Source organism: Lutjanus erythropterus, chromosome 7, assembly GCF_056507025.1.
Source record: "Lutjanus erythropterus isolate fLutEry1 chromosome 7, fLutEry1.hap2, whole genome shotgun sequence".
Classification (NCBI taxonomy): domain Eukaryota; kingdom Metazoa; phylum Chordata; class Actinopteri; order Lutjaniformes; family Lutjanidae; genus Lutjanus; species Lutjanus erythropterus.
The window spans coordinates 10345088-10371895 of record NC_139323.1 but is presented as its reverse complement, the minus strand read 5'-3'; the positions used below and the strand labels follow the sequence as shown (position 1 = coordinate 10371895).

The following is a 26808-nucleotide window of genomic DNA, read 5'->3' as shown; positions in this document are numbered from 1 at the left end:
TAGGTGTAAAACATTGTGCAGGACTATTTGATTTTCGATGACCAGACATCATGCAGTATATGAAAATATTGCTGATCCTCGTCTCTCCAACTCACCACGCTCTTGATGACCTCGTCCTTGCCGTCGTGCTTCTGCACCTTGAGGAGGTGGTAGCTGAAGTCGAGGATGTCAAAGCGTCTGTGCTGTCCCAGGAGGGCGATGATCATGCAGCCGGCCCAGTGGAGGCCGTCTCCGAAGCACTGCCTGGAAAACAGGAACGAGGGCGTATGAATAAAGATGTGGCACATGTGGCGAGAGGATGCGGTGCAGATGCTCACACTGCTGCACTCACTCCACTGTGAACTCGTGGGCTCCCACGGGGATGCAGTACACAAACTGCATGGCGCTCCAGAGACGGTGGAACTCCACGCACTCGTCCACGTGCATCACGCCGTTGCTGGGCAACGGCCCCCGCCAGATGGGGTCGTCCAGGAAGCCTCGCACGCGCGTGAGGATGACCTCGAACATGGACAAACCACAGCACAGCCTCTCTTTGGTCAGGAGGTCACCCTCACGAGCTATGGCAATTTGCTGAAAGAGAAGTGAAGAAGTGGTGTCACAAAAACTGAGGGCAGTGATATTCAGCACAGAATCTTTCATAATAAAACAATTGTGATTCTGCAGTGAACACAGTAATGACTGGGTGGGCCGTACCTGTGGGGTGCCCAGGCGCTCTATCAGTGGAACCATATGCAGTGCGGTGTATTTGGCTTCCAGGCGCTTCATCTTGGCATCAAGGCGTTCCCCCTCTGTGAGGAAAAGAAACGCGTAGCGAGATCAATCTTGTTGTCAACAAATCAACAATCAAAGCTTTGTCTGTGTATCCAGACCCTGATAAAGTTTATTCTTCTGTGCCACAGCGCTCCATTGTTGTTCAGAGTCAATGAGATGTTGCACTTGGTGACCTGTTCCTCCAACACAATGAACACACACACTGTAGTTTACCTTGAGCCACTCACACACACACACACACTGTTGTACATGCCCAGTGAAGCAGTGCTTTTCTAACTTTTTGTGCCCAAGCTTCACCAAAAAAGCAAATTAAAATCTCAAAGCAAACCTGTATTCATATTCATGCAATAGCACATTGTCATAAGTATCAATACTTTTTCAATACCACATGATAAAAAAAACAATACAATACTAAGATTTGTGTACCAACATTGTGTGTGAGCTGGATGTTGATTTAAAAACAAGAGAAACATTTTTCTGTTTTCAGTGCCCGGGACTTTCCTGTCTGCAGTGGCATCGAAACAGGTATAAGGTATAATTTTTTTATACTAGTGTTGTATCAAAGTTTAAAATTCTGGTATTGTGACAAATCTATAACACGTGTTATCACTCTGTAAATGTTTATTTTTTAATTTCTTAATGCCAAATAAAATTTGACAGCTATATTACTCACAGGTTCACTTCAAAGGAAGATTTTAAAAGACTTAAGCAACAAAATATGCATAATTTTTCTATATTGCTTTAACCATTATAGCTTTCAATCATCACTTATGAGCCAGTTGAAGTGTGTTGTGGTGTCTGTGTCTGCACAAAACCTGCAGCCATCTGCCTGTGTTTTCTTTTCTCACTAACTCCTGGGATCGGGACGCTTCGCCAACACAGAACACTTTTATTTGACATCCTTAAAGTGAAACTCAACAATCTAGAGCTGCAAGAATTATTTGACTATTAATCACCCACTATTTTGATAATTAATTGTTTTGAGGTTTTTTTTTTTATTAAATGTGAATATTTTCTGTTTTTTTAATTCCTCTCTGACAGTAAACTGAATATCTTTGAGTTATGAGTAAAACAAGACATTTGAGGACGTCATTTTGGGCTTTGGGAAACACTGATTGACATTTTTCAACATTTTCTGACATTTTAAAACAAACAGTGTCTGTCTCACTGCCTTCCAGACTCCATTAACATATCACTCATTTTGACTGCTGTAAACATCTCATTTGGGAACATTTAGCTTTATTTTGTGCTCTAATTAAAGTGAAAGGGGCGAACAAACAGTTATTGCTGTCCAGAACAGACATTTCAAAGGAGGACGCCGCGGCTGGAGCGTTGTTGTCAGAGTAGCGAGTATTTCACTTTAACATGTTTCCTCGATCTCTGATGGTACGTCGTGCTCGTTTTATGATTTATTATAGTAAATATATTACAGATTTCTCCTTTAAGCTGCCAGTATGCTGCATCAGAATTGCTTGTCAGACAGTCGAACAGCTTCAAAAACCTGTAATCTGTAACTTTCTGAAACCAACAATCAGACACTCACATCCGCTTTACATCATGATTAGCCAGCTGGGTTTGACCTTTCTTCCTTGTAATCCATTTTCCCTCCATTTGCTTCACAGCTATGTTTTTATTTCCATGAAGGAATGAAACTACTGATGCCTTACAGGAAAAACTGTCTGAAAATGTTTGGCATCATCTCCACATTAAAACAATTATCGCGTTTCCCTTCTCTAGGTGAGTGCCAGCGTTTCACTGCCTTCGAGCGTGGCCATTTGGAACTGCTACCATGTTAACACGTCTGCCTTCTAATGTGGAAAGGCAGCAGTCGTATAAACTGGTTCTGTAGCACCAGCCTTCTACCTCAACTCAAAACAACAGCAACTCCTCTCCACTTACTATTTTTCACTGTAAATGAGCTCACTGCCTGAGTGTATTTGTAAGTTTGAATGAAGGCACTGAATGAACTTATAAATTATCCATACGTTCTCTCATGTGTTTACCTTTGACGTGGACTCTAGGAAGAATGTTCTGAAAAGGTGCAGCGTGCAGCAAATCGCAGACTTCTTCCTGTGACTGAGAGGAAGATTCAGGAGAAGTCAAAACACTGACATGCACATAACAAAACGGTAAATATACATTTCAAATGATCCTGAATCAACGGTATTTGCTTCAGTTGAGATGCGTACCAGACTCTGCTCGCTCAGCAGACAGAACAGGATGGCGTTGCCGACTTCCCTCAGGTTCTGGAAACACACCGTCTTGAGCTCAGCGTACTCGACGATGTCCTTCAGCTGGTGGTGAAAGAACTCCAGGATACCTGACAAGAAATACAACCTAAATATCTCATCGCCCATCACCTTATTTCATACCTGTCACACAGTAAAAGGGCGGCTGGCACGGCTCCAGTTTGAGTGCAGTGTTTTGTGGACTAAAAAACTAAACCTGACCTTCAATCAGCGTGAGGATGAGCAGATAATGACTGATCTTTCATTTTTGGGCGAACTGTCCCTTTAACAGAAGGAGAAAACTATTTGAGCGAAATCATTACAAACTTGGTATATGCTCTGTTCCTTCATGGCAGGTGTTCTAACAGGAGTCCATTTCAGTAACAGTGTGTCTCGTTCCATTAGAGAGCTTCAATTAAAACAGCTCATTATTAGCAGATGCACAGTTTGGTTCTTTTAGGCGGGCTGTTACTTTTAAGCGACTCGCAGCATTTTTTTCGCAGACTACTGCTTTTTCAGTTTCAGACTGTGTGGTTAATTATTTATAAATGAAAGATTTCTGTCACAACAAAATCAAAGGCATGGCTCCGTATTTTTTCATTTAACAGATGTAAGATGGATTTTTAAAACTAATTTGCAGATTTCTCCGAGGTTATTAAATAAAATGCAAGCAGAGACAAAAATTCTGACACGGTGCTCTCATGACCTTGACTTCACCCAAAACTAAGCAGCTGCAGGCTGTAAGCGACAGGCTGATCAGGACCTCTCCTCATACTGAACTTTTTTAAAAGCAGGAGACACTGAACACTGTTCAGACATTGACAAAACGTTTCTTCAAGTACGTGTCACAAACACAGTTTTATGTTAGGAAGACTCTGCACTTCAAGTAATCAAGACTATATGAGGGACTTTCAGGAGGTTAAATTATTAAGTACATCATATGTAGAAGAAAATTGGAAAAAATAAACTGCAGCTGCCTGTCTGGAGGATGAATGGAGGAGATCAAGCTCAACCTCCTGCTCTGTAGTCTCATCATTCAGGCTCTTCCAGCTGCTCAGGAGCTGCAGCGCCCAAAAAGCAAATCACTACCATCTGTTTTGGGCCTGTCCAAAATTGGGACAAACTCCCTTCTGGGCTTCTGCATTCAACATGTATAAATCTTAAAATACTTGCTCAAAATTCGGAGTGTAGCCACTGAAAGCCATTACAAGGAAATGTTTTAAGTCAGAAACCCAATATAATATAAAACAGAAACAAACATCTTCTCCATGAGGCTGTGGAGGCTTGGAAAATGTACCTTTCCCTGAAATCTAGACCCTTCTTTTGTTAACTTTAAGTTAGATCAGGTATGAAACTAAAGATGACTGTGTAAACTGCTTTGATTATATGATTCCAAATAAAGGTAAAAAGTTTTAAAGTAATGAGGTCTGTGTCTTAATGCACGCTTTCATGAGTTTTACTTTGAGCCGATTGGTCTATCAGTCAGTCTCACGATAAGTGGGCGTTTGTTATGGACTGTTACCTGGGGAACCGTACTCGTGACGGGGAAGTCTGCAGATCTTGGGCATCACCTCCATCAGGGTCTTCACATACTGCATGATGGTGCCCTGAAGCTGTACAGGAGAAGGAGAGCACTAAGCAGCAGCCTATACAGGTAAAATATTCAAACAGATAAACTGATGCAGCAAAGACTCCCTTTTTTAATGGTTCATTTAGCATCTGATGAAGTCAGTCTCAGTCTCGCAGCTAACAAAGAAACCAACCTCTTTCGACCCTTCCTCAGCCCTCGCGGTCCTGTTCTGTAACAGTGGTAGAATTATGCCTCCCACACACCTTTCCTGCTTAATATGTCGTACTCACCAGGCTTTTGACAACCTTCAGCAGTTCCTCCATCACCACAGCGATGCCCTGGTAGCCCAGAAGTCTGCACATGACCTTAATGTGCGGGGGACCTACAAAGTTCCTGTAGGAGCCGAATATGCTGCTGTACGCCAGGTTCAAGGTCTGCATTCAGAAAAGAGACAGGTGATAAATGGTTAAACTCAGAGCTCCAACACTGTAATTTATTCTATACCTTCATCACCCATGACGCATCAGGGAGTGAGGATGAATACTTGAAAGATAAATGGTAAACAGTTGTTTTTTTTTTTTCATCAATTAAAGCCACTGCTGACTCGTATCCTCTCCATCATTAACTCCTGTGGGTGTTTTTATGATTATAAAAGCGATGAGTCACTTTGTCACAGGGAACATTTTCAACAAATCAACATCCAAGGGCACAGCAACAATTGGTTTTGCACAAAAATGTTTAAACGTACTCTGAGGAGTTTTAACTGGTTGTTAAACTGTCTCAGTTTATTACTGATGCTTCTATATGACCTACATAAGCAAACAAGATCATCAGCCAGATGTTCAGCTACTTCTATGTGGTTATTCTTAATGCCTGCAACCACATCGGATTCTGCATGAGACAGATGAAACAAGCCTGTGTTTGCATTTTCCAAGTTAAAGTTACAGTGCGAGTAATAATTTAGCAAGTTAAAAAGAAGCAGAATCTGCAATGTTCATAAAAAAACAAACAAACAAAAACAAAACCAATATTGGTATTTAGAAAGGATGACCTGGGCACAGCGGTGATTTGAGCTAAATGCTAGCATCCCCATGCTAACATACTCACAATAACAACGCTAACATGCTCATTTTCAGCACAGTCATATTGAATTGACTCTGGACTTCTGCAGGACGGCTTTACCTTGGGGAAAAATGGATATACCTTCAATACATGTATGGGTGAAGGAGACGGCGTAGTAGGAGAATTTTAAAAAGTGTGGATAACTTTGTTGGCGTTTTTTAGGACATCAAGATTTCATCATTATGAAATAGCAGAGCGTTGAATGTTTAGAAGTTACGTTATGTTTTTATCTTAAATAGTTGATTGCCTAGTTTCATTTGCAGGACGTTTGGGCTGGTTTGGGAAAATGCCTTTTAACAAAAAAAAACAACATAATGTTTACCATGTTCACTGTCTTGTTGGCAAATGTTAGCATGCTAAATGTTAGCATTGTCAGCATAAAAAGTCTGGGGATAAACAAGGTTATTACAATTCATCCTGAAGGGGACGTGAATCAGTCAATCAAATGTCACAGAAAACCTTCCAATAATTGTTGAGACATTTTTCGCTCAAAACCACAAATGTCAACATGGTGACGCTACAGGAAAAGTAGGATCAGCAAAGTTATGAGGATTCATGCTCTCAGCACCATGAACATCTGTACAGAATTTAGAGAAAATGTTGAAGAATATGTTGAGATATTTCACTCGATAATTAAACATTTTGACCTGCTGGTGGTCCTAAATGAAAAGTCATAGGATCACCAGAGTCATTAGGATTCATCCTCTGTGGCCAGTTGCACCAACGCCTGGTCTCAAGCTAAGTTGGTCTTAACTCAGCATTCTAAGTCTAATCTAATAGTTATGCTGGTTGCATGATCTAGGCTTAAGCCTTCTACTTGCTACGACCTGGTATAAATCTTACACCTGGTCAGGAGCAGGCGTTAAGCCAAAGTCTAGGCTGATTAATGCAGATATTCAGCCTGTAGTCACAGATACCTTGTATTCTGTGCCATGTGTTATTCAACAGAACTGCGTGGAAAAGGAAAGCAATGCAGGTGGGAAATGAATCATATTCACTCAGACATAACATCAGACATAAGAATTAAAAACCATTTGCAGAAAGAAGTCCCAAAGAATTCAAAATTTGCCCTAGACAGCGTTTCACCACAGTTACATTTTTTAAGGGAGTCTGGGGATGTTGTGGTTCCTAGTTCAATGGTGAAATCTATTTAATCTTAACAACCATTATCACTTCTGCTATTTCTCTCCAAGTCGACTGCTCTTTATTTATTATCATGTTGGACTTGAATCCATTCAAAAAACTGCTCAAAACTAAGTTTTCACAGCTACCTTGTTTGGTCCAGACTTTTGGAATTTTCAGTTTGATCCGGAACAAAAAGCCAGACCTTGGTCCAGCAGAAAGAGCTGGTCTCGGTTCAGATCAAACTCAAGTATGGTTTGCTTTGTTTCTAGCACGAAAAAAGTTTTTGGTGGTTCCGACTTTCGGACCAATTACAAATTACCACATGAAGAAAAAGAAAAAGAAGAGGAAGAAGCTGGAAGAAGGAAAAACAACGCACCAAAACAAAATGATCTGTGGGAGCAGACAGGGACACGAGGAGACCAGAAGTTTAACTGACGACTTAAGAGTCAACATGAAAAAACTCATAGAAATGCAGACACATTTCAGTAGTTGTTCACTCTGACACAGCTGGAAGCAGTGTGTTATTCACCAGCTGAGATGGTTAATTGTTGAATCTCATTCCTAGGTCATCAAATACTGACGTTTTAAGAATGAGACTCAACAATCAACTCCCTCACCGACCCGTCACAGGCTAGATTTTCTAAGGCCTGAAAACAGAACAAAGAAAAGGAGCAGAGGTCTACTTTTCTCTGGAATTACATTATGTTTAAAGGTTGTTATGGAACTTTTGCCTGATGATGCTAAAAAATAAACTGCCTACACCAACTTTAATGACAACCTTCCTGATAGATTATGAGACTTTTTGTGTGCAAAGATTCAATTCTAGCCTGAGGGCGGCGCCAGAGGAAAGCTAATGGAGTGTCAAAGATGCAAAGGATAAAGTTCACAGCAATCTGCCAGTTAGATTTTAATATTTTTATGTACAAGTGAAGATCTCTGCTAAAATGGGATGCCAGTGTCAGGGGATCAGCGGTGACATGAGGACTCATCCTCGTCCACAGTGAATTCCATGACAATCTGGCCGGCAGTTGTTGAGAGACTTTACTCCGGAACAAACGGTGGGACAGATGGATCGACCAACTGAACAACAGTTCAGCTCCACCCGCCATACGCCACCACTAGATTTTCAAGACCATGGCATGGACCAAAAGTGCTGGTGAAGGGGGAAATTAATAACTGATACTCCTGTGATTCTTAGTGGGAAACACGGGAACAGATCAATACCAAAGCAGCCATATTTACAACTGGTTAAAAAAGTATATACATGAATGACCCCTATGAATGTTGCACTGTTTCTACATGTTTCACTCATCTCTGAAATCCACTTTAAGAGATTTCAGCTGCCTCTCTCTCTCCCCTGTCGGCAAAGAGTTGAAGCTGCTGCTGCTGCTGCTGCTCTAATCCAGCAGCACTCTCACTAGTGTGGCAGCAACGGAGACAAGGACACACCAATCTCTGGTCCGCTCCTGAGGTCGAAACCTACACAGCCGCATCAGTGATAAAATCACCAGACACTAAAATGACTGAATAGCAGGACAACCACAGGGCAGTCTATTTGAAGTAGCCCCTCAGGAGCGACAGACTGGCATGTTCAACACATGCTCACAGTGTTTTTCTGGTAAGTCTTCTCTTCTATCACGCTTTGAATGGATGGCTGCTAATGATTTTATCAACATGGCTCATTACCATATAGACAAGTATGATTTGTTGCTATGGGTTACAGCTGATGCGACAGAAAATGCGTGAAAGGATGCATTTAATGAATTTTATTAGTGGTAAAATAGAAGTATCTCCACTGTGAGTACAATAAAAGCCAGATGTGAGCACGCTGACTGCAATCCTACATGACTTAAAAACTTCTACTCTTCTAACATGATTGGTCCAAAAATGTTACAGCTCTGACTCATTTTATGACAGCTTATTTAGAGTACCCCGTTCAAAAATCTAGAGTACTGAACAAAAATAACATAACTTGACCATATATTGTGAACGTGCCTTTCTCCCAGAGCACCACTGCCTCTCTGCATTAGTTCAAACAAAGGAAGGCAAAGTGAACACTTGCACTTGCACATTTTTTTTCCATGTAAATAAAAATAATTCAGCACAAGAGAATTGTGCTTTGGTTTCCCCTCCATTTTAGGCAATTTTAACACCTTAAGTCTTCTGATGTCACTACCTACAGCTGGGCAATATGGCTTATAAATAATATATTGTTATTTCTAAACTGTTCCACAATATACAATATATATACATATTTCCTAGATTTAACATAATAAGTTCTCAAATAGTGCAAGCATATGATGATCTTATAGAATGTGATGCAGTACTATTGATTAAACTACCCAACAGTATATAAAGTAGTTAATATTAGCTCAACCAAACATCTACAGGTAAAGACAAATAATAGAACAGCTAGAACAAACTGGTAAGTTAGGAAATTTAAATCATTTTACTGTAATGCAGCCTGAAAAACCAACTCAAAACAACACTTATTCCAGGTCATGATATAACGATATCCAAAATCTAAGATGAAATCTGATCTCTTATCACAATACTGTTTCAGGTCAAGATCATGCTTTTATTTTGAATTCTTCTAAGCAAAAAGGCAAGATATTAATAAATAAATATTACAAATAATGCTCAAATCAAAGCTAAAGCCAGTGGGTGTACTAGTAAAGTCTGACCAGTGGGTCAGAGCTACTCGAAGTTGTCGTATCGTCACCTGTCCTGTAACAGGTGACTTAACAGCACAGATGAGCCTCTTCACAAACCTGCGTTATGTAATTTGCTGAACATCTGTGCTTGAGCTCACCTCCCTCCCACCACGGCACTTTTTCCAGATACTCCTCTATACAATGCTTATTATTCTCCGATATTGTTTTTTCAGTTTTAATGCTGTGTGTGGGATGCGTAGACAGACATGATAGTTTTCATTAACTGTGTTTCATACTATGCATTGTGGGTGTGATGTGTATGAAGCATGTTATTATTTATATATATATCACATGGACAAAAGTGAGTCAAGATTCTGATACTTCTGCTGTTATAACAGAAAAGTATGGAGGCCCAAAGCTACCAAAACAAAAATAAATTGATTACTTAATAAACAACACAATAAATAAACTAATATACCATTAAATGCACCAAATAAAGCCTTAAAAGTAAATGTAAAACTAAAAGTAAAAGACTCATAGTGATCTGACCACTGGTGAGGGAGTAAGGTGTGTATGGTTGATCTACACACTCTGATGTTGATTCACCAGCAGGCGAAGTGTCGACCCCATGACACACTTTGAATGACAGCCCCCTCATTTGCATAATGAAACAGAAATGTACAAAGACATGCAAAAATAAAGCACATAAAAAACTAAATTGGGGGCAAAAATAGGTTTAAGAATTAATAAATTAGTAATTAAAATGATAAAAGTGAAAAGAAATTTTATATATGCTTTTAATTTGAATTTTGGCACATTTAGTGCCATAATAATTTACTGAGTCAATTATACGTTTTCTATTTTTTTATTTAGATTGTTTTCTTTTTTAAAGTGTAATTTTAATTTAATTTAATTTAATTTAATTCAATTCATTTATTTGTTTGTTTTTTATTTTGGCAGTTTGGGCCTCGTGGCGCCCCTATAGCTCAGTTGGTAGGGCGTGTGCACCGTGTGTTGAGGCTGTCAGTCCTCTGCAGCGGCTGCTGGTTTGATTCCCACCTGTAGAACATTTGCTGCATGTCATCCCCTCTCTCTCTCTCTCTCTCTCTCCCCCTTTCATGTCATGTCTTCAGCTGTCCTCTCTGAATAAAGGTAAAAAGCCCAAAAAATAATCTTAAGAAAAAAAAGAAAAAAAAAAAGGTGCTGGTGGTGAAAACAGTAACTATTTATTAGTGATGGAGGATCAATAAATAGCTCGTAGGTGAGAAAGAGAAAAAGCAGAGGCTGCTGGGACATCACAGTAGAACATCGAATATCTTACCCGTTGTTTATGTTCTCTCTCTTTTCCAGATCAGTTTTTCACTGTGAGACTGTAAAAACTGAGGAAATACTTTATTCATATCAACTCTAGAAACAGACGGACTACAGAAACAGCTGTGCATCATGGGGATTGCGGTCTACAACATTTCCACCACCTCGGCCAGAGTGAGCTGGCCGTCGTACCCCAGCTGCCTGGACACCTTCTACAGCGTCATGTACGACCCAAACTGGAACAGCCTCCTGATGGGCTACAAGCGCAAGAGTTTCATGCACGAGGAACGCATCCCCGTCAGTCAGACCAGCACACACCTGGCCAACCTCCTCCCTCAGACCGCCTACTTCTTGTGTGTGACGTGCCAGGCGGCCAATCCGGTGCGGGACCAGTGCCAGGTGTTCAGCACTCTGAGCGATAACAGCGAAGGTCATGACAGAGCTGGCTGGGAGCTCGCCATGGGCGTCTGGCTGACCTGCTGCATCTTGCTCCTGGTCATTGCTGGCATCCTTTTGTGGGGATGTCTCCACACCATCTGCTCCATCCCCAGTCAGGCCGCAGAAGGCTGCCATGTGGCGACCAACTCAACACGCCAAAGCGTGTCTGGATCCGGACGCCTCTACACTCCCAGAAGCAGCATCGAAGACACAGCCAAACATGCCACCATGGTACAACGTCCCCTCCTCTCAGCGCAGACCGCTGGCCACATAATTACCCAGGAGCACGAGCTGAGGACGCTCGCTAAGCTGTCTGGCACAGAGCCAGCATGAATCAACTGGATTGAGGTCATCACAGCGATGTTCTGCCTGGACTGAATTGTCACAGAGTGTTATTATCCACCAATGAAATCCCACGGAGCCCAGGAGCTGTCAAAAATCTAACTTTTTCAACTAATTTGTGCTCTGAATTTACTAATTCATGCTCTGGAATTAGTACAGGGCTTCTGCAGGCTTCAAAAAGTTAAACTTAAGATTTTTAAGAGCTTTTTAAAACCATAATGAATACAAATTAAGACCTAAGCCAATTTCACTTTATACAGGCAAAGTACAAAGGATACGATGAAAACTGCAAGTCCTAGAATCACTTGCAAAGTAAAGTAAAGTAAAGTAAAGTAGTAAAAGTGAAGTGTTCTCTTTTGGTGTAAGGCCGCCTTCAAATTCTGTTGCTTTCAAACAAAGCCAGTGGTTGCAGAACTATGAATGTTTTAGTTGGTGGACATACAGCCCTCTCATAAACTTTTTCTTCAACATCATCTTTGTTTCACCATCATCATGTTGTAAGAATGCAACAGACAGAGCCTGAAAGCGTCAAAACTAATCTCTAACAGAGAGCATGTCTTTTTTTCTCCAGGCCCTGTAAAATCTTTTCTGTGTTTAGGAGAAAATTAAATGTTTTCACAGGAACCATTTAAAACAAAATCATACTGCACTGCTACAAAGTTTTCAGTGATAGATGTTTAACACTTGAGCCTGTCTATATGATTTGTTCCAGTGAATGTGTTCTTGTCATATAAATTTGGCTTTTGCACACATACATCTACATTTTATTTCATGTACCTCACACGTTTTAAGATATTCATTTCTTAGAATGATGCTTTTCCATTTGTAATCTGCATATAGACAGCATCTTACCAACGTGTAATGAATGTTTGGCTTCATTCACTGTGTGTGGACAAAAGACAAGCCAGAATCAAATAATAAAAATATTCTCCACTGATGGACACAAGGAAAACAAATTGAAAGGACAGTGCTTTCTCTGTACTGACCTTGGACCCGTACAAGTACTGGGGCTGAGCGTTGGGCGGCTTGTCCCTCTGAAACTCCTGAGAAAAGGGCAGGACGGTGCGCACAAACCTGAACACACAGATGGAGATCCATTAAACATGTATCGCTACCACCAGTAACATCGGGGTGTAATGGGCATGGAAAGGGACGGCAGGAGGTTTAAACACACACACACACACACACACACACGGTTATATTAGCTGCCTCCACCTGTCCTGCTGTAGATTACCTAACAGCAGTATTGTGTTGCAGCTGTATCATCAGAGATAAAGGTTGGCAAACAGAAGAAATAAAATGCATACAAACCGAACATGACGCTTTTGTGGCTTAAGCAACAGCTAAATAAGTTTAACACATTTGTTTGTTTGTTTGAAAACTATATGGACGTTGATGTTACTGCTTATTTAAAGACCCCCTACTGAGAATGCCTCCTTTTCATCCACAGATTATAAAGGATCCTGTATTGTGCACACAATACAGCAAGGATCTGACTCCACATGAGCAGCATCTAACAAACAGATTATACAATATATCTTACTGGGAGCTTCATTAGTTGCTTCTCTACTGTGGTTCACCCCTGACACTGAGACTTAACTGCAGGGTTGACCATTTGAGGAATCAGGCCCAAAACAAGCTTTGGGCCTGAGCGTTGAGCTTGGCAGACAGTCAAGAGGGCTTTAACTGTATGATATTTGTTTCTTACTCATGGCCAGATTAACCTGCTGCACAGACCCTATTGACCCTCACTGTACATAGCTTGTAGCTTCATTATTTCCCCAGACGAGAAAAACAAGCAAGTGTTCCAGAGCTGAAATGAGCTGATTGACACTACAAAGGCAATCATTTGAGCCATTTTGTAAGAAGAAAAGCTGAAAATTTCACTGTTACATTTGCTCCCTAAAATGTGACTATCTGCTTGTTTTCTTCAGTTGTTCAGTGATCAATAAAAAATAGCACCTGACACACAAAGATATAGTGTCTGGGACAATTCTGGGACTGTAGATAAACATGTCATTGAAATTATTATGTTTATGCATCATGGAAAATCATTTTAATTGTTCCGATATCAAATTTGAAAAATATGAGGTACCACCAGCACAAGCTCTACACTGTCACAGGCACACTTACACACTGTCATTGTGTTTAAAATAAAATGGACAAAAAGTGTTTACCGTGAGTTATGTTCAGAGTGTGTGTATGTATATTTCCATTTGCACTGCAGTCTGCAGTGATGCATTTATTAGTCAGTTAGAAATAAACAAGAAACAGAAATTCAACCAATGATAAAAGAATAATAAAACTGACTGTGGCTAAACACCAAGGGTCATTTCAAGTTTTTTTTAATCAGACATAATTGCAGGGAGGAAATAGCAGAAGTTCTGTGGCGGACCAGACTGAGTCAATGAAGTGATAAAAGTTACTGAAACACAGTTATTAATCTGTATTTATTATGTAGAGTAAAAAAAAGAAATTGGATTTGCAGGACTCTGAGTCAAAAAAGTTCATTTCGAGCCCTGCTGATGATATTGAACTCTGGGTTTGGGTTTTGAACTTGTGGTCAAGTAATTCATGTTAACTTTAGCTTTGGGAAATTGTGATCAGTATTTTCTGACATTTCACAAACTGAGCAATTAATCAGTTATGAATAAAAAGCACAGTGCACTACTATTAAATGCATGCCAGGTTTAACTAAAGTAAGGTGTTCAACTAGATCTTGGCACAGGGCTTCTCTACAAGAACAGTGCCACATGATTTGCAAATATTCAAATTATACCAGTTGATATGAAGTGGACGTTGGACATCTGAGGCCCTGGGGAAGTTCCCCACATGGTAATCCAGCCTTGCCACTACTGATGCTAGTTGCTTTAATTTATATCTAAGTTTATCATCCTGACCTTTCTATGATATTTATCATATTATTTGTTTACTTTCACTTTGAAATGTTTGTCTGACCCTGAGCAGGGGATGTGCAAGCTGTCACTGTGAGCCACCAGGGAATTATTTAACCTCCAAATGACCATTAATCATAATGACAACATGGTGGCAGATATTCACGTTTGAAAAACATTTCTTCAAACAAATATCAGAGTGAATTAGCTCAGCAGTTCATCATCAGGACTCTGTAACTCCAGAGAGGACAGACGTAGCATTGACAGTAACAGCCGATTGTGACTCACACAGCAGCCAAAACAAACACACCTGTTGGTGGAGCCGTTGTAGCAGTAGTTGGGCAGGAAGTCATAATTGAGCTCCCAGAAGACGTGGAGTGTTATCCGGCCGTAGGGTGCCGACACGTTGTGGTTGGCCTCGCGGAACATGGCGTCCATGCTGTCCAGAGTCAAGTACTTACTAAGGAGCTTGTGTGTCATGCGGTTGATGTCCAAAAGACCTTCCAGTTCCTTTATCAAAGTAATACACAGAATAATATTACACAACTGTACACCAACACACACAACAGCAAACAGAAATAGTGTATGATATTCACTGAAAAAGAATATACCATGATTGAGGTGAGGTCCTCGCTCTCGAAGCGATTGATGGCCAGCTCTAGAGACTTGTAAAGAGCAGCTGAGACCCTCTGAGTGATGAGCCTGTTCAGATCAATGGAGCGGCCTAGAAGCTGAGATTCAGAACCAGTTAGTCAGGCCGACACAGCATGACGCCAGTATGATGAAGGTGAACGTGCAGAGCAGTCAAAATACACGATTAGTACAGTACATACCTGAACGTGGCGTTGCTTCAGAAGTGTTTCATAGCGGTTGGAGGCTGGCCAGGGAATGTTGGCCCCTTGATTCTTGCAGTCGGCTCTCAAACGTTTGTCGAGCAGAAGACTGAAGGGTTCAAATAAAGAAAGAAGGAAAGTTAAGTTACCTGTATGGTGTGTTTTCATGAAACAAACGCTTTCTTCTGGTGCAAAACAGCAGTGGTTTCCATCCTTTTTGTAATTATTTCTACCATTTATCCATTACTTTTAGACAAGTATTTCTACCATTTATCCATTACTTTTAGATCAATATTTCTACCATTTATCCATTACTTTTAGATAAGTATTTCTACCATTTATCCATTACTTTTAGATAAGTATTTCTACCATTTATCAATTACTTTTAGATCAATATTTCTACCATTTATCCATTACTTTTAGATAAATATTTCTACCATTTATCCATTACTTTTAGATAAATATTTCTACCATTTATCCATTACTTTTAGATCAATATTTCTACCATTTATCCATTACTTTTAGATAAATATTTCTACCATTTATCCATTACTTTTAGATCAATATTTCTACCATTTATCCATTACTTTTAGATAAGTATTTCTACCATTTATCCATTACTTTTAGATAAGTATTTCTACCATTTGTCCATTACTTTCAGGTGATCGTTTCAGCTTCTCTGCTAGCTTGCTAACTAGTGGCTTTAAGGTGTGACAGTTGACTTTGGTTGGTACTGTGCAGCAGCGCATTGTGTCTGGTAGCTTACTGGTCAGAACCACATGAGAACCACATGGGTTTGGATGGCTCTATTTGGATGGTTATTCCACCTAAACACAAATATTTTGAGATATTTCTTTAATCAAATAACTTTACATGTAACCCAGGGTAGTTGCTGAAGTACCTGTTTGCACCTGTAGAGTATCTGTACCCAAGGAGGTACTTCAGGTTGGGAATAACTGCATTACAACAGAGGTAAACCCACAACATCCTTACTAATGGAAGAATATGAAAAAAGAAAATCAAGTGCATACAAATAATTCACCTACCTTCCTGCTAGAATCTTGTAGTAGGCAAATATCTGATCAGCCAGCTTGTAGACAAACTGATCAAAACACAAGTTCACCTGAAATAAAAAAAAAAAAGAGATTCAAATTAACATGTGTGCTGCAGAATACGTTTCAGTCTGTGATGGACATCTTAGTCTGTTGTCTACCAAAAAACACTCGTTTGAAATGTTGCTCAGTTTCACAGAGTTGATATGACCAATACTTAGATTGCACACAGACCTGTAGTGCTGTTTTTCTTTGATAACTTGTCGCCTCTTTGTTTAATTCCCACTGCATGTACTGCACATGCACGCTAACAACGCTTTTCGGGACTTCATTATTAGTTACATAATAAGTAGAAATGCACTGTAATAACAGCACAAACAATGGGCAGGCGATGTTTTTATAGACAGATGACATTCTGTGTTGCTTCTCTATCATCCAGCACTCACACCACAGGTTTCATTACCTCAGCTTCTATTTCATCATAGAGGAACTGCTTCTTGAATTTGGTCAGGGCGTAGTGTGCGCTGTCATTGTACAAGTCCAGGGGGTACAGCACGTACCTGGAAGAGATAAAAGCAAAAAGTCTTCATTTCAAACAGCGAGGCTTCCATATTGGTGCATAAAGTGCTGAAAATGAAGCGGGATACAAAACGTGGAGGAAATAAAACACCCATTACGTCTGTCAAACCAGATAAATTTCAATCCTTTCAAGACACAAGTTCAAGGAAAGTTCAGTCGGAAATGTAAAAGTTTTAGGAACTTCAAACATATCAAATTAGCACTAGAGAGTGAACTGCACAGCTTCTCTGCCTTTGTGATTCACATATCAGCAGAACTGAAATAGTTTCAGCTCCATAAATATTTGGACAGGTCCAAATTTGTTTGCAATCCATAAAATGATTACTGTCAGTATCAAATATTAACATGGTTAAAGTGCAGACTTTTTTAAAGCAATTTGTGATGAACAGTTGAGAATTACAGCATTTATGATTCATGCCAGTTGACGTGCTTAATGGCTTATGTAAAACCTGCCTCGTATCCACATAATCCTGCAGCAAAGATTTAAAACAGGCATGAAAACATTTACGGTTAATCCCAATTTTTTTAGGATTTTACCCAGGGTTCTTTTATCAGAACAGAAGATAAGAAGAAACAACCAACTGAAGTTGCTGGATGCCTCTGGCCAGTCATACCACTAATAATCTCACACTGCCAGAAGTCTCGCCTTCTTCAAACACAATTTGATGCCTTAATTTTGACGAAACAAAGACACAGTGTGATATCTTAGTTCTCCCAACCATCAAATCCCTCTATGGAGAATTTGTTTGTTCCATAGAGGAAAAAAAAAAATCAGTGGTGCCATTTCAGGACATTGGCATTTTGTGTTTCTCACAGACCACTGTGAACTTCAAAAGACACAGGCCTGCCAAACATATCCAAGTGTGCATTTTCTATTATTATTGTGAGTTTCAGAACCATCTGTCGAATTATTTCAAAGACAGTGGACGACAACACAGGCTCCAGAACTGAAAGAATGGGTTAATACAAAGGAAGAGAGGTCTAGCTGAGTCTACCTCCATAATGTAAAAATGTACCTTGCATTCCTGTTTCCTAAAAACAATAATATATGTATGTCATACAACAAGCCATTCAAACACTAAAAACTAACTACCTGTTTAGAGGAGATGCTCCATGCATCCATCTAACTTTCCACCACTTGGTGGATGATGCACACACTGATTTAGACAACTCTGCAAATAAATACAATATAAATCAGTGTGTGTATCTAAAAAATAATTTAATAGGAATGGGAGGGGAAGTATCAAAGCAGCATGTTAGTAGGGCGGCACCGGCAGCTTCCCTGCTCCATCTGTGTCTACACAGGATGTCTTCAGGCACAGTATTGAGTGTAGGTCACCCATATTTCCACTGTGCTCAGAGTCATACACACAATCACAGTAGTTAAACCAGAAAAGAAAAGACTTGAAAGCTAAAACTCTAGGACACATTTAAACACACACAGCACTGTGTGAGTGAAAGGTGAGCTCCTACTATATTGATTAAAAAAAGAAGCATATCTGTTTCGTCAGACTTGGGTCTGAAAAGTGAAGCCAGTCAGAGAGGTGTGTTAGATTTGTATTCTTTCTAATGTCCAGCAGGAGGTGACTGATTGTTTGTACTCTTATGGCAAAAAAACCCTACAGTTTCCGAATGAGTTTGTTGTCTCAAATTAAGTCTGTCTACACAGTGAGATGTTCATTTTGTAGTCTTTAGTCTTATTTAGAGTGAAACAGATGATAAGCAGGGATGGGCCTACTGTGTGACTGACAGGTCATTCTCAGTGAGCCCCTCCAGAGGAGCACAAAGGGATAACAAAACTCAAATCAAACTGTCAAACTAGACAGTGTTGATCAAATACTGATCAAGATTCTGTCACTAAATTGACAATTTCTCACATCAAATGTTATCAGGAAGATATTATAGTGAAGTGTTTAGTTGCTGTACGAGAAAGACGGCGACCAGGCAGGCAGCCATTACTTCCTGCTGTCATCAGTACTGCATATGCTCTGGTTGCAAAAAAACAAAACAAAGAAAAAACAAGATGGCAACCCACATAATGCCAAACTCAAGGCTTCAAAACAGTAGTCCACAAAACAACAGGTGATGGTGACGGTGGTGCCACTGACTAACTCTATTGACAAAGGTTGGAGTAACAGTCGAGCAGTGTGGTACCTCGGTCACCTTTCTCCTTTCTTGTTTCTTGTATTTGGGTATGTTCGGCTGTGTTGCTAGGCTTGTCTGCGCTGAACAGAAAGTTAAAAGATGTCACAGGGGGACCTGTAAAAGCAATATACATATAGTGGGGTTGGGCCGATGGACAATACATCATCCATAGTGATGGCTGACAGTCATCAACCACTGAGTCCTCTACCAGCGAATCATCATGATTTAAAAGCCCCCTGTATTTGAGGCAGTGTCCCCCCTGCGTTGTCATCGAGTTGTTGCTTTAGACATGTAGGAAAGACAATAAAAAGAAACTGTTGCTGCTGTTCACTGCATTATGACTCCATGTCATGTTTATCATTGTCTTATTAAACATAACTATCTTAAGGACATGTGGTGCCGAGACAACGACTCTTCTAGACGCAGCAACGATATCATCTTCCATCACGGTATTCCAGTTCCTTAGACCTCACCCAATGCTAATATATAGTCACATCTTAAATTAGCTAATGTTCGCAAAACACTAGCTAACTAGCTAATGACTGACTTAGATAAGCTACCTGACTAACATCAGCTAACTTAAGTTGCAAGTTTATGTCACTTTTATGAGCACCCCAGCAACACCTTCAAATCATCTGCATTTCTTTTTAACGTAGACGAGCCTAGAGCACAGCATATCTAAGACCAGGAAACAGGGGAGGAAAAGGCTGACTGAAGTACCAAGCTTGTCTAACTGTTGGTACACAGCACTAAAAGGGGCGGGACTTCGGAAGGGGAAATTATCTTTGCCACAGAAAACATACAAGATACCGCTTGCTATTCTTACTCCATCATGGATGCTTCCTTTGTCTCCAGGATGTGGTCGGTGAGGATCCAGGGCATGGACATCTCGATGGGGAACTGGATCCTGCGGCCCATCGTGAGCTCCAGGAAGAACTCCCTGAACCACAGCTGGGAAAGGTCACAACACTGCTGCAAGGTCTCTGCATAGATGAAGAAACAGTGTTTTATTAAAGAGTCTCCATCTAACAGCTGATATACAGCATGCGAAATGCTCTGAAGAGCTACCGGCTCAAACTGTCCTTTTTTATTCTTACCGCTGAAGTTCAGCAGATGGGTGTAAAAGAAGGACTCGCGGTGGAACTTCTCAATGTCCAGGATGGTGGGGCCTTCCAGGCTGCTGCGCAGAGTCTTCTTAGAGCCACTTTTGTCTGCGATGAGAGACTCCAGCATTGTCCTCACCATGTAGAGCTGCACAGAAGGAAAGCAGCAAAGCAAAAAAATATAGCAGATGATTAACTGAAGAACAGCACCCTGCTGGTTATACCAGCTACATCTCCATCAAACACCACACATCTTTCAAACATTAGCATTCTAATCTCATTATAAGTGGGTGGCTTGTATAAAAGCTCTTCTCCCTCCGTTGCCTCATACATGTGAGTAGTATCTCATTAAACAGAAAATTCACAAGAAATGTGAATTAATCTCTTGTGTTTCCAGCACAGCAGACATGCATCAGCAGGGAGGCTGCAGCATTTTTCTTTTGATTATCACTCAAAATACGCTTGGATTCACTTCAGTGCAGGGTTCAAAATTAACTTTTTTGTCTACTGGCCAAATGACTAGCCACTCGATAAATTACAATTATTTTTTTTAGCGGGTGAATGACGCAGATCTAGCTGCCATTTGCATATTTTACTGGCATTTGGCTGGTAGCCGATGGTAATTTTGAGTGCTGCCTCAGTGGGAAACATTTCCTCAGATCTGTATTCATCTCCACCATTAACAATTCACAACACTAGAGTTAAAATCACTTGATGTTAGGTTGATAAACACAGAAGGTGATTGTTTAGCTGAGCTTTACAATCCTGCACCTGGAAAACAGATTAATTCTTGGAACTGAGCTTTAAGCTGGTAAATCTGCGTGGTTTATGTAACATAACTGACACTAATGAAAAATGACAATATCTGTGATATATAATTGCACATATTATTACTATTCTAATACATGGATTTAAATGAGAAGTAAGGATTATTAATCATCGCCCAGACACTGAATGATTATTCAGGAGACATCTGCAACATGTCTACTGTAATAAATCATAAAATGACCACAATTTGTCATCAATAAAGTTGAAATACTTGCTTCACTTGACATGAACACTGCAGCCACAGCGCCCCCATTTGAAATTCTGCTGTTTTGTATGTCTGTTTCACATTAGTCAAAGTTCAAATTAACACAGACTTTTGCTCGTAGGAAATCATTAATCTTGTATTTACTGTTAAATTGAGCAAGATGTTAATGGAGTTCCTTATTTCAGTGCAGAGAACATTTGATTTCAGGATAAGGGGCTTCACTTTACATTAAGAGATAACTGACAGTTATCAGCTGATCACCTTGCAGTGGAGGAGTTATTGTTGCTTGTTACTGCCAATTCACAAGGTTATCCAACCATAGATTGTGCATTAAAACAGGACTACAACCTATTCAATATACCGTCTATGACTCCAAGTCACTATGTGGACTGCAGTGCTCATTTTTGCAGGCACAAAGGCTACACATTGCTCAGCTGAAGAAAGAACAGAACAGAATACAGAACAGTCTGGCTTATGAGGCAGAGCAGCCCTGCCTGAGATCTTCTGAACTCATTTTATCTCCCATATCCAGGACTGATTCAACTTTGACATGACATGTTGCAGACCTGAGCTCAAAGCTGACACGCTACAGGTGCTGCTTGAGCTTCATAAGCCTGATTACGGTGGTCTTGCAGCAGCCCGGGTCACAGAGACCTTGTAGGTGTGGGAAAAGGATAATGAGAGGAACGGTTCAAGTGGGGAGTGGTTTATCAGACCTGCGTACTGGAGGGCCCCACTGCACGGCGAGGAACCTTGATATCAAAGCCACCCTTGGGATCTTTTTCTCCACGCAGGGCGGGGTCATTGTGTGGCTCCCGGCCCGTCTCCCAGTCACACACCGTCTTCCGGATGGCCTGGAGGACACTGCAGCAAGAGGACATTGAGTTTTCACATCGACCATTGGCTAAGGAGTCTGTGTATGAGAGCAAACAGTCACACACACTGCAACTGCCACACACAGCTTCCTTTGTGACTTAAGAACATGATAAAGAACGCAGAAAATATTGTTGCTGGAGGGCCTTTGCAACTCAGTAGAGTTCAATTTATTAAACACTAAAGAGGAGAGCAGCTGCACAGGAGTTCACTAGAGCTTTTAAGGACATCTGCAGGGAAACAGATAAACCATCACATTCAAAATGTCTGTTGCCAACAGAAATATGCTTATTTATGGCTATGAAAACAGCAGTGTCTTACAATTTAGATTTTGTACTTTCATGGCAACAGTCTCTAAAGAGATAATACAATATTTTGATCACAGCAGAGGTCAGCTGTAAACACAATGTTAATCTATCACCATACACTGATTCATTCATTTTGAGTTATGTATCGAATGTTCACGCTACTTTCAGATTTAGCAGCTTAAAGGCGCAGTAAGGGATTCTAAAGAAAGAAAGTTGATTGTCGACTCTCATTTCCAGGTCGACATATTACAGGTGATCTGAAAAATGGTTGATTGTTGAGTGTCATTCTCAGGGCATGAAATACTTTTTCGTTTTGGGAACAAGACTCAACAAGCAACTATCACACTGACCTGTGACTGGCCAAAGTCTCCAGTCACAGCTAGATTTTCTTAAGCTTGAAAACAGAGCCAAGAGGAGGAGCAGAAGTCTAGTTTTCTCTCACACCACTTGAATTACACCATGCTTAAAAGTTATTATGAAATCTTTGCCCAGTGTCTCCAAAAATGAACTGCCCCTACCCCAGCTTTTTAAAATTCTTAATTTTTTTGATATTTTATTTATAGCTTTTTCACAGAAAGGAGACAGAACATTGAAGCGGTCGACCAACAGGAGCATTATCCACCTCTTCCCACCCCTCCCTTCTCATATAAGAGATTATAATTAAAAAACAACAAAAAACACACTCTACTACACAGGTTTCTATTTTTATGTTCATCCACTTATACAATTATTTTAATAAATATACTGAGACAAATGTTTGACTGAAAATTAAAGCTTTTGAGGTGTTGATCCCCTGTCAAGGCAGGGTTACTGTATCTGTTTAAACCTTGTTTTCCCTGTCATCTCATATCAGGTTATCTCCATTTATAAAGTACTGGAGAACTTGCCTACCCCTGTGATAAAACTCCACTGTCTTCACCAGCTAGTTGCCATCTTAAGCTGTCTGTTATTTGGTGCTAGGAAGCTAGTGTAGTGCAGGGTGTTTATTAGAGCTAAACAAACAACAACAAAAAAACAAAACAGATGTTCGCTGCAGCCAAAATGATGCAATGAGCGCTGTGAGAATGACCCAAAAAGTTGCAGGTCAGAAAATCAAAACAATTAGCCGAAAGCTCCATGAAGTTGAGAAAAACTGCTAAGTCAGTTGATATTTATCTGAAGTTTCATCATTACAGATCTCACCTCTCACATTACACATAGTTATTTGATCCACTGTTATTACAAAAAACCACTTGGAGCCCTGAAACCCAGAAAAAATATCTACTTATCTATTTATAATCACATTCTTCACTGATGAAAGACCTATCAAAAGTCACTTTTTGTTCCACTGAAAACTTCTTATACCAGCTGGAACTCACTAAAAAGCACTTTGCTTTATTCAGCACCTTGTAACTAGTGTGTGCAGTATTGTATCTGTTTTCATTGATTTTTATTCATTCATTATTTTGTATTTATTTATCTATTTTAATAGATTGTTCTTCTTTTAGCTTGTATTTCTTTTGTATTTGCTTGACGCCACTGTAAATGAGGGGTTTGCCCTCAATGATTTTCAAGATCAAATAAAGACAAATAAAATAAACCAACTCTGTAAAGTCCTCTCAAGTCTGCCTCTGTTTGCCCGTCATCCCACTCAGTCACAGCTCAGTCAGCAGTACTAGTATTAGTATTTCAATGATAACTTTTGGGTGGTATCATTAATACCATCATGTATGTGTGCATGTTGTGTTTTTGTACACCTGAGGTGTGACTGTAATTACTTGGGTCATTCTGACTGATCCGTACCTCTGGATGACATTTTTCTTCTTCTTGATGGCCTGTCGCAGGGGGTCACGCAGAGTGACTTGAGCAAAGTCCTGCAGAGCTGAGTAGATGGTGTGACGGATGGCGTGATTGAACACACTCTCCATGCGTCCCATCAGCACCTGCAGTCCCTTTATCATCGCCATCACCTGCCAAAAGCACGACATTTAATTAGTTACAAGAGTACTAGTGACTGAAGAAGTACGTGTCATTAGTTAAATCATAAGCTGCTTTCCCAAAGGACTAGGAACCTTTTGGAAGAACTGCGTTTACACTGCAGGGATCAGGCTCTAAATTAAGTTCAGGGGACATTGTTTTACCCCCAAAAAATCCCTGCTTAGGGGTAGCAGGGTACTTTCCAAAAGTAGAAGATCTTTGGGGGCGGGGCGTGCAGCATTGAACATTTCTGATTGCTCAAGTACTCAAAGCATTTTATTTCAGCCACCATTTTTAAAAATGGTTTGTAATTGTAGCTGGAAACTAAACTGGAACATTTTCTCATGTTAGACTGCAGTGGAAACACAAACCAAAATGGAAAGGAACCTTTGAGTCCTTAGAAAAGTAGTTCCCAGGACTCAAAGTTTCAGGTACTTTGCGTGGAAAAGCAGCTATAGCTGACCTCAACAAGAGCGAACTTCTCCTCGCTCGTGTAGTTGTATCTGGTGGCTCTCTCGTACTCCTCGGCGTTGTCAGGGCACTCCTTGTTGGAGTACTTGTCAGTCGGATGGACCAGTTTCCAGGAGTACTGTTGAGAAAGTCAGACTGATGTTGAACAATGGAGCTAAACAAAAAAAAATCCATCAGGAGAAACGTGCCACACATTAAAAGGAGCAATGTGTAAGATATGGCCACTTATCAAAGGTAACTCCAGACACGCAGAGGGCAGCATATCCCCAGAGTAACTGTTACTGCTTTGTTGTAACCATCTTAGGCTGTAGCTGCTTGCTGCCGTTAGCCCAGCTGCTTGTGTAGCTAATGGCCCTTAGCTGACTGGAGTCTGGCCGGACCTGCAGCTCGGAGCACTGGGAGAGTGTTTGTATTTACACCATGGGCAATGTAGCCAGGCTGTGCAGACTCTCAGTGAACACAGCGAAACCGGGACCGAACACAGATCCACAAGTCCACAACGTTCCACAAAATCATTACATGTTCTGTTTCCAAGCCCACAGTTTTGCCTCAAAATAGTTTTCATCATTTCCTAGACCTCCTGAAAAAGGCCTGGTATATCACATCTTTAAATTCAATCCGGAGGATTAAAGGAGTCTTTTCTTGAGTTTACGGCGTGATGCAAAATGTGCTGCTCCCATGTGGAACAGCACCAAGAACGCTTGGGAACTGGATTTAGGTAAGACAATCTGAGAAGAATGGTGGAGCTCTGCTATTTCACTAATCCACTCAATCTAATATAATTCAGAGTATTTCACCAGCTGCATTATTCTAATGATAAACTGGCCAAAATCTACCCATCATTCCTCCACATTGACCCAGAGGTCACTACATCCCCACGTGCTCTGGTCCTGTCCATCTTTGACTCGCTTCTGGTCCTCAATTTTTGATTGCTTTATGTGACTACGCAAGAAAACAGTAAAACCTAACCCACTCACTGCCATTTTTGGGATGGTCCAGCCGGTGAAGGGCGTTCCAGGTCATCAAAGGAACACAATCGTGTTTCCCTTCTTGCTGGCCCAGCAAGTTATTCTGTGCAATTTGAGTGTGAGCGACCCCTTTTCCTGGACTCAGTGGGTCCAGGAGTGAAAGTAGAAAAAATATCTAATTTGTTGTGCGTGGTTTGTTGCAAAACATTGACGAATCATGGGCTCCACTTATTAGATATGTTGAGGGTCTTATTTTCTCTATAAATATATATTTAAACTAAAACTCTGACCATATCGTACACATTGTACTTTAATGTCACATATACAGTTATACAGAGTATCATGCAAAGTGAGAATCAGTCTCTGCATTTAACCCATCGTAGCATTAGGAGCAGTGCGATCTAAGCCAGCACCTTGGTCAGGGGTCCTGGCTGGAGAAATTGGGCTTGCATGTTTTTGATGGTGAGGGGAAAACCAGAGCACAGGGGAGAACATGCAAACTCCACACAGAAAAGTCCAGCCCAAACTGGGACTTGAACTCTATGCTCGGTCAAAGAATTTACAAAGGAAATATAAAATGAAGTAAATATGATAGAATATGATATAACATATAAAGTCATCAGTGCAGTTTCAAATATATTTTCTGTTTGTGCATCCTCACCACTTCCATGACATGAGCGCTCCACTGGGAGAGCAGCTGCATGCCCTGCAGGGCCAAGTCAAACAGCTTCCTGTACTCAGCATCAGTCTTTTGGGCCTCCTGACGCCCTGATCCAGTCACCACCTACACGGACACAGATTGACACAAATTGAAGAGAACAATTTTATGACCCGCTAATAAAATACTGACTTACAGAGCAGGTTAGTGATATCTGCAAAAACTGGTCAACTGCAAAAAATTTCAGCGATTTAATGAGACGTACAGAGTGCAAAAAAGGATGTGATCATTAAAGTCATTTTCCCGTTCTCGACATTTCTGTCCGAGTGCATCAACAATTCTGATCCACAAGTCAGTCATTTAAAGTTGCATCT

At 40.5% G+C, this 26808-nt stretch overlaps 2 protein-coding genes across 2 annotated transcripts in view; one reads left to right on the top strand and one right to left on the bottom strand.

Annotated features, from left to right (window-relative positions):
• The window catches only part of cyfip1 (cytoplasmic FMR1 interacting protein 1), a 50568-nt gene that overhangs the window by 1824 nt on the left and 21936 nt on the right, over window positions 1-26808 (bottom strand). The window contains exons 12-30 of the mRNA XM_084722631.1: window positions 26438-26560; window positions 24801-24926; window positions 24164-24330; window positions 21917-22064; window positions 20162-20315; window positions 19891-20047; window positions 16804-16900; window positions 16335-16411; window positions 15289-15397; window positions 15067-15186; window positions 14766-14965; window positions 12548-12635; window positions 4860-5003; window positions 4522-4612; window positions 2961-3091; window positions 2775-2847; window positions 694-788; window positions 332-570; window positions 96-243 (exon numbers count right to left, since the gene is read on the bottom strand). Coding sequence (XP_084578757.1) covers window positions 96-243; window positions 332-570; window positions 694-788; window positions 2775-2847; window positions 2961-3091; window positions 4522-4612; window positions 4860-5003; window positions 12548-12635; window positions 14766-14965; window positions 15067-15186; window positions 15289-15397; window positions 16335-16411; window positions 16804-16900; window positions 19891-20047; window positions 20162-20315; window positions 21917-22064; window positions 24164-24330; window positions 24801-24926; window positions 26438-26560 — 2487 coding nt within the window. The remainder of the gene's footprint in view (window positions 1-95; window positions 244-331; window positions 571-693; window positions 789-2774; window positions 2848-2960; window positions 3092-4521; window positions 4613-4859; window positions 5004-12547; window positions 12636-14765; window positions 14966-15066; window positions 15187-15288; window positions 15398-16334; window positions 16412-16803; window positions 16901-19890; window positions 20048-20161; window positions 20316-21916; window positions 22065-24163; window positions 24331-24800; window positions 24927-26437; window positions 26561-26808) is intronic.
• fndc9 (fibronectin type III domain containing 9) lies at window positions 10774-12462 on the top strand. The gene has a single exon (XM_084722150.1). It carries the CDS (start codon window positions 10914-10916, stop codon window positions 11550-11552), a length of 639 nt encoding a protein of 212 aa, XP_084578276.1. The 5' UTR covers window positions 10774-10913; the 3' UTR covers window positions 11553-12462.

Coding starts and splice junctions, on each gene's coding strand:
- fndc9 (XM_084722150.1), top strand. CDS start 10,914: ATGGGGATTGCGGTCTACAACATTTCCACCACCTCGGCCAGAGTGAGC.